Source organism: Chelonoidis abingdonii, chromosome 11 (genome assembly GCF_003597395.2).
Source record: "Chelonoidis abingdonii isolate Lonesome George chromosome 11, CheloAbing_2.0, whole genome shotgun sequence".
Lineage (NCBI taxonomy): Eukaryota > Metazoa > Chordata > Testudines > Testudinidae > Chelonoidis > Chelonoidis abingdonii.
The window spans coordinates 53,225,418-53,233,698 of NC_133779.1; the positions used below are offsets into that span (position 1 = coordinate 53,225,418).

Sequence of the window (8,281 nt, forward strand, 5' to 3'; positions counted from 1 at the left end):
TTTCCAATCATCCGGGGCCCTCTCCCGATCACCACGAGCTTTCAAAGATAATGGCCAATAGCTCTGCTATCACATCAGCCAACTCCCTCAGCACCCTCGGATGCATTAGATCCGGACCCATGGACATGTACAGCCTTTCTAAATAGTCCTTAACCTGTTCTTTCATCACTGAGGGCTGCTCATTTCCTCCCCATACTTTGTTGCCCAGTGCAGCAGTCTGGGAGCTGACCTTGTCTCTGAAAACTGAGGCAAGAAAAGCATTGAGAACTTCAGCTTTTTCCACATCATCTGTCACCAGGTTGCCTCCCTCATTCAGTAAGTGTCACACACTTTCCCTGACCTTCTTCTTTTTGCTAACATACCTGTAGAAACCCTTCTTGTTACCCTTCACATCCCTTGCTAGCGGCAACTCCAATTGTGCTTTGGCCTTCCTGATTACACTCTGCGTGCCTGAGCAATATTTTTATACTCCTCCCTAGTCATCTGTCCAAGTCCTCATTTATTGTAAGCTTCCTTTTTGTGTTTAAGCTCACTGAAGATTTCTCTGTTAAGCCAAGCTGGTTGCCTGCCATATTTACTGTTCTTTCTGTACATCAGGATGGTTTGTTCCTGCGCCCTCAATAAGGCTTCTTTAAAATACAGCCAGGTCTCCTGGACTCCTTTCCTCCTCATATTAGCCTCCCAGGGGATCCTGCCCATCAGTTCCCTGAGGGAGTCAAAGTCTGCTTTTCTGAAGTCGAAGGTCCATATTCTGCTGCTCTCCTTACTTCCTTTCATCAGGATCCTGAACTCGACTATCTCATGGTAACTGCTGCCCAGGTTGCCACCCAGTTCTACTTCCCCAACCAATTCTTCCCTGTTTGTGAGCAGCAGGTCAAGAAGAGCACGGCCCCTAGTCAGTTCCCCCAACACTTGCACCAGGAAGTTGTCCCCAACACTCTCCAAAAACTTCCTGGATTATCTGTGCACAGCTGTATTGCTTTCCTAGCAGATGTCAGGGTGATTAAAATCCTCCATGAGAACCAGGGCCTGTGCTCTGGAAACTTCTGTTAAGTGTCAGAAGAAAGTCTCGTCTACCTCATCCTCCTGGTCTGGTGGTCTGTAGCAGACATCCACCACGGCATCACCCTTGTTGCTCTCACCTCTAAACTTAACCCAAAGACCTTCAACAGGCTTTTCTCCAGTTTCATACTGGAGCTCTGAGCAATCATACAGACTTCACACTACAGACTTCTGCCAGGACTGGATCCCTAACCAGCAAAGCTGTGCTGGCAGAAGTCTGTAGCGTAGCTGCCGCTAGACCAGCAAAACTGAAATTTTACTGCTGTAGCTTGTTCTTTGGGATACAGTTACCTCCACACCAGAAGCGTGTTATGCGTGTAGTATACCGGTACAGCATTCCTAGTGTAGCCACAGCCTAACTGGGTTGTACCAGCATAACTATAGGGGTAAAAAAAATCACACGCCCCCAACCAACATTTTTATACCGAGACGAAAACTGAGTAACCCAGGCTTGAGAGTTTATCTGTGTTTCATTAGCAATGAGTGAAGCTGGATGCAGGCTCATGTGAGCACTTGGAAATGTATTAAATCCTGTGTACTGCTGTATCCATGTGGCTGAGTTGCTTTCAGCCAAACTCCACCAGTGTCCTGTTCCCCTGGGGTCCCTTCAACAATAATCCCTTCAAGGAACACAGGCCCTCTGACTCCACGCCCATGAAAATTAACCCAGAATAATGTTGAGTGTGAATTTAAAGTGGATTAACAATTCCAGATTATCTCTATGTGTGAATGAGGCTACGTCTTCACTGCCAAAACTGGCGTGTTCTTTCAGCGAGATAACTAACGTACTGACATACGTAATTAGCTCTCTCACTGTGAAACCTTAATGGAGACAAGGCTCTGTAGCTTTTTTTGCAATATAGCAAGGTAGGGTCAACATTATAAGCTCCCCCAGCCAGGCGTGACCTCCTTCAACTATGGCAAAAACACCAGAGTCTTGTTACCAGCCTGATTTCCCAGCAACAGAGCTAAAGCAATGGAAAAAACTCTCCTTTTACAGCAGTGAAGACAAAGCCAGAGTTCACTGATTGCCAGTCAACATGTGCTAACTTAGCCAGTTGTAAACAGCAGTGGGGGCACTTCCCACCCTCTGGTCCTTGTTCACCCCAGGATTGCCACCTCTTGGCCCAGCAGCCAGCATGTATTCTCCGAGGCTGCTCTGACCTCTCCTGGCTGCCTATGGCAAAGACAGCACCAGAAGGAACATTCCTTGGGTGCAGCACTCAATGCAACTCCAAGGGAACAGAACGGAAACTGATGATGTTTTTCTTTGCAATGCACAATTAGCCTGTGGAACTCACTGCCACATGATGTCACTGTGGTCAAAAGCTTAGTAGACTCAATAAAGGAGCAGGCAGCTATAGGAACCTGTCTGTCTACCACCAATTGCAGGCATATGGAGACCCAGACCTTTGTGCCCATGTGCTATGTGCTGGGTTCGTGGAGAAGCTTCACTTTAGTACCTTCTGAGTAATTATTAGAATGTCCTTGGTGTTGCTTTCTGTAACTAGCCATTATAATCGGAGCAGGCTTATGGATCACTGTAGCCCTAAGGGAGACCTTACCCAGTGTCACTCTGCTTTGGGTTTCAATGCCCTGAGCTTTTTTCTACTAACTAGTGGTGCCGCTCCCTGACTGTTTAAAGAAGTTAGGAACCTGACCTCACCTGCCAGTGTGGTTCAACTATCCTTGACCCAGTATTTACTCCTATGATTAGCATGACACCTCGTACATATATTCTTCTGACACCTCCATAACAGATGAGCCAACAATCAAGGCACACTTTATTTACAATGGGAAATACAGACAAAGCATATAAAGGGAAGAGGAAAGTGGATTTGAAGTGGGTACATGCGTAACACTATGCAACCTGCAGGTAACACAACCCCCAGGGTGGATTTCTCTGAATTCATAAGTCCAGTTTATTCCACACTAGTGGGCTCCATAAGGTGGAGGAACCCATGTGCCTTGATGAGTCATTGCAGGCCTGAAGGTGCTTGAGTGCAGGGAAGTGATGAGAGGACTGATTCTGCCAGGGGGCCAACTTCTCTGCTGCAACAATAGGGGTTACTAGCAGTGGAAAATCTCCACAGCCTAGGGGGCCTCCATGGTGTTTCTAAGTCCAGTTTGTCTCTGCTAGAATAGTTCACCAAATGGCTTTCAGGGCAAAATAGGTAACACTGCAGGCAGGGGGAGACAGTCAGGGGATTGCCTACCTGCACACAGGCAGTGGGAGACAATCAGGTGATTGCTCGCACTCCCCTCAGGCAGGAGAGACAGAGGATCACCCGCACTCCCCTCGGGCAGGGGAGACAGTCAGGGGATCACCCGCACTCCCTTCAGGAAGGGGAGAGAGTCAAGGGATTGCCCTCACTCCCCTCAGGCAAGGAGAGACAGGCAGGGGGTCGCCCGCACTCCCCTCAGGCAGGGGGAATCAGGCAGGGGGTCGCCCGCGCTCCCCTCAGGCAGGGGGAATCAGGCAGGGGGTCGCCCGCGCTCCCCTCAGGCAGGGGGAGTCGCAGCGCTCCCTCGAGCAGGAGGGAGACAGGCAGGGGTCGCCCGCGCCCTCGGGCAGGGGAGTCAGGCAGGCCCCGCCGCACGGCTCCGCCCTCGGCAGGGGAGCACTAGGGGTGAGGTAAATAAACGCCGAATAACAGGCAGGCAGGTAGCGGGTCAGGGGGGCCCCTACCGCGTGCCTCCCCTTTGGAGCCAAGCTGGGGGTGAGGGAACCCAGGGGGCCCAGGGGTCGGGGCCCCTGGTGCTCCTCCCTGCTTTCCCCTACGGGCAGGGTGGATTGTTATAAAGCAACCCAGCACAGATGGTTAAAAGAAAGGTGTTTCCCGGCCCTCCGGCGTACTTTTCCCCTCGGGGGGCCATGGCGGGGAGGGACAGGGGCAAGAATGGGGATTAGCCCGGGAGTCGGGAGGGGGGGTGGGGGCCTCCGAGGCCAGGGCTCGCCCGAACTGTTTTCCTCGGCAGGTCGGGGGCCCAAGGGGAAAGGGATAAGCAAGCTCTCCCCTCGCAGGGAGACAGTTGTGGGTCGCGCCCGTGCTCTTGTCCCCTCGGCAGGGGGAGGGGAACAGGGGGGGCCAGGGGGGTTCTGCCGCCAGCGCTTTTTTCCCCCCTTTTCCGGGGCCCTCAGGAGGCCAGGGAGGAAGAAAAAGACCAAGGGGGTGCAGGGGTTTCAGGCAGGGGGTCGCCCGCGCTCCCCTCGGGCAGGGGGAGACAGGCAGGGGGTCGCCCGCTCTCCCCTCGGGCAGGGGGAGACAGGCAGGGGGTCGCCCGCGCTCCCCTCAGGCAGGGGGAGACAGGCAGGGGGTCGCCCGCTCTCCCCTCGGGCAAGGGGAGACAGGCAGGGCGTTGCCCGCGCTCTCGTCAGGCAGGGGGAGACAGGCAGGGGAATGCGCGTGCTCCCCTTGGGCAGGGAGAGACAGTCAGGGGATCGCCCGCGCTCCCCTCGGGCAGGGGGAGACAGGCAGGGGGTCGCCCACATTCTCTCAGGCAGAGCTCTCCTCCTCTCATCACCCCTTTGATCAGCTTAGTCAGCCTTCCTTCCCCCAGGGTTTGGCCAGTCACCAGGCTCAGCGCCCTGGACGAGGTGAGCACATTGCTGTTTTCCACATCTTTTGTCTACCCAGCAACAAGGCTGGCTCCCTTTCTTGTCTGATCCATTAACCCGGCTTACACAGCACTGCTGGGTGATTTCCCTTTGCAGGGCAGGGGTCGAGCTACAGTTTAAACCTCAGTGCCTAGGCAATGAGAACGTGGCCAGCATGACTGTTATTAATCTTCTGGTAACATGTGGAGGCCTCAACTGAGATCAGGCCCCTGTTGTGCAGAGTGCTGCACAGACAGGGGATGTAAGATAGTGCCTGCCAGAGCTGAGATCAGAGCCCCCTTGTGCCAGGGGCTGCACAGACACACAGACACACAGACACACATCCCTGCCCTGAAGAACTTGAGGCTAGATTTTCAAAGGGATTGAGGTGCCTAACTGCATCTTAGGATATGTCTACGCTACAATGAAAAACCTGTGGGTGGCCTCTGCCAGCTGACTTGGGCTCAGGCTGTGGGGCTGATTCATTGCAGTGTAGATGTTCACACTGTCCCTGAGCCTGAATGCCCTGCAGCCAGAGTTGTCTGGCATGAACCAGTCATGGGAGTCTAGCTGCAGTGTAGACGGACCCTTCCAGTCTAAATGGACACTGGTTAGTAGGGGAAATTGAGGCACAGAGAGGGGAAGTGCCTTGCCCAGAGTTGTCCAGCAGCTCAGTATTGGGAATAGAAGCCTGGTTTTCTGGATCCTAGTCAAGTGCCCTCCTGACTGGGCCTTATTGCCTTATCAGTGCTGCCCTTGTTTCCCTAGGGATGACCTGCCAGGCCCGGAGCTCCTACCTGATGGACGAGGTGCTGTGGGGACATCGCTTCATGTCAGTGCTGAGCTTGGAGGATGGCTTCTACGAGGTGGACTACAACAGCTTTCACCAGACCTTTGAGGTTCCCACGCCCAGCTGCAGCGCCAAGGAACTGGCCGAGGCCACGGCCCGCATGGACGCCCACCTCTACTGGTCCATCCCCAGCCGGCTGGACGAGAAGGTGGAGGAAGGGACAGAGAATGAAGCAGGGGATAAGGAGAGGAACGGTAGCCTGGCCAACCCGGAGAGTGAGTCCAAGGTGTAATGGGATGGTGCAGAGATGGGGAGACAGAGCCAGCCAAGGACAAAGTGTTCGGGCGCAGAATGGAAGATTGGGGGATGGTAGAAGGATGAGAGGAAGGAAACTCATTGAAGCGACAGGTGTTTGGGAAGGAGGGCTGGACGGAAGAAGGAGTGATAGCTGGCGAAGGAGGTAGAGAGAAGAGTCAACGGGGAGACAAATGGATGGCAGATGTACCCCGTTATTTGGGTCTATAAAACAGGGTAAAATGGGTAGTGGTAGCAACTCTGCAGATATGGTGGCGTTGTGTGCAAGGGGTGAATATGCAGGTAATAAATCAGATATTTATAAACATATGTCTATTTTATAGCTGTACAGATAAATGAACGAGGCCCGCTCCACGAAGGAGCAGGAGGAGGGTTTTTATAGCAGTGACATCAATTGTATAGAAGCATAGGATGGCGTGTCATTTTGGAGCAAACGGGTGGGATGGAAGGATGGAGCAAAGAACAAGACGGATGAGTGAACGGGACAACAGAAGAGGAGTAGCTGTCCTCAGCTTATAGGTGCGCGGTATTAAGCGTTGGAAGAATGGCCTTGCAGAAAGATGACTATGGAAGCAGAAGAGTGCGGAGCAGCTAGATAAGTGTATGGCGGAGCGAGGGACTGGGTGCACGGACCATGGGGTGGATGGACGGGGGCTATGCACTAGTGTATCTGCATAGCTGGAGACATAGATGGAGAATGTCAAGGAGTTGAATACATAGGTAGGTGAACTGGAGAAATGACCCATGAGGACAAGCTCTGTGGTCAACATGGCTTTGTGATGGGTAACTCAGCAGGTTGAGGGATTTATGCAAAGATTAAACTCATGGATGGGAGGGGTAGACAGATAAAAAGGAAATGAGGGAGAATTGCAGCAAAGACCAGGACCGGCTATGGGCAGCATGATGTTGGGTGACCTGCAGAGCGTCCCCAGTGCCCTGCCCTCCCCCGCACTTACACACACTAGCACTCCCAAAGCTCCCGAGCTTGCTGTCTCTCTTGCTTTCTTTTAATAAAAAAGGTTTTGAAATGGACATGCCATCTCCCCTCTGCCTTCCAAGGCTTTGGGCCAGATCTTCAACTGGTGTAGAGTTGTGCCATTATCTGTTATATTACAGCAGTGCTGGAGGACCACTCCTGAGCTCAGATACCCATGGTGCAAGGTGCTGCACACAAACACACCTAGTGACAGGCAGTCCCACAAGAGCTTACAATAGACAAGACAAAGGGCAAGTGAGGAAACAACTCATCAAAGCCAAGAGTAGAAGCCAGCTCTGCCAATTCCCAGCCCAGAGTCCAATTCCCAGCCCAGAGTCCACTGGCTTCAACAGAGGTGTCTCTGTTCACTCCAGCTGAGGATCTGGCCTTTTTGGTCTGTGTACTGAAAAACAAAGGGAATTAAATCAAGGGGATGATGGATTTCAAGAGCCAGGGTCAGTGTGAGGCAAAGGAGCAGATCATGCCTTGGAGATGTGTTTAGGGAACAAGTGTCTCATCGCAATGGGACTCATTTCGTCAAAAATGGGGCCTCCGGTTTGAGATACCCAGGGTCTGAATTCCAGTGATGCTGCTGACACCTGCTCCAGCTGTCGTCTTGGCTGCCCAGCAGTACCCGTGGAAACCGGAGCCATGAGGGGGTACCCAAAAATGGATCTACCTCAAACCAGTGAGAAATTAACATCTTCCTGGTAAAATGGCCAGAGGAAAAAAGAGGAACATCTCAGCCTCCTTATTCTGCAAACCACTTAAACCTGCGCTTAAAGGTCTTACTGACTTGGGGCCTGCATGGCTAAGTGAAGAGTTCCCAGTAACACCACAGAGAAGAGCTTTTAATGTGAGCAAGAGAGATACGTGGCACTGAACTGCGGTAGCATCTGCACTGTAGCTACAGACACTCAGATGCCGAGGGTGCTTGAGAGATAGCAGGGAGGCTGCATAGATCTCGCATCAGGCACTCCAGTCCTCGGTTCTAGGAACCTGGCTTTTAACACTCCACGCCTGGAAGAGTGATTAAAAAAGGGATAAGACAGAGAGACGCCCTGGAAAAAGCTTCCAAATTCCACTTCCTCACCATCCAGCAATGGAGTCATTGCTGGAACGGATCTGTTCTGTGTGAGCCAAGTGGGAAAAAAACATCCAAAAATGGGGACTCTCTGGGTCAGTCCGGGTGAAGGACAGTAATCGTTTTTCACAGTGCAGTCCGTGTATTTAACCACCAGATCTGGGTTCCCCTGCATGTGTACTGGCTAGCCTCTTTGATCATGAATATCTATATGGTGGGGATAATGTTAGACTAGATATTGCACAATGTAGGGTATAATTTGCCCTGTGCAGCATGCTAGGATAAACCCCTGCTTCTGTCCAAAGCCAGTAACATGCATGATCCAAAACTGTGATTTCTCCAGATACGCCCTCCATTTCTGAAGCAGTCCAGCCTTTTTTTAGAAAACACCATGTGATGCCAAGTGGCCAATCATAAATGTATTTGGAGACAATTAGAAATAATCCGTACACAGAG

The 8,281-nt window shown here is 52.1% G+C and overlaps 1 protein-coding gene across 1 annotated transcript in view; it reads left to right on the forward strand.

The window, feature by feature from the left end:
- KCNJ9 (potassium inwardly rectifying channel subfamily J member 9) overlaps nt 1-6,776 on the forward strand; it is a 28,624-nt gene extending 21,848 nt beyond the window's left edge. Inside the window, exon 3 of the mRNA XM_032796323.2 lies at nt 5,429-6,776. Within this exon, the coding sequence (XP_032652214.1) occupies nt 5,429-5,742 (314 nt within the window). The 3' untranslated portion in view covers nt 5,743-6,776. The remainder of the gene's footprint in view (nt 1-5,428) is intronic.
- The last annotated feature ends 1,505 nt before the right edge of the window (nt 6,777-8,281 follow it).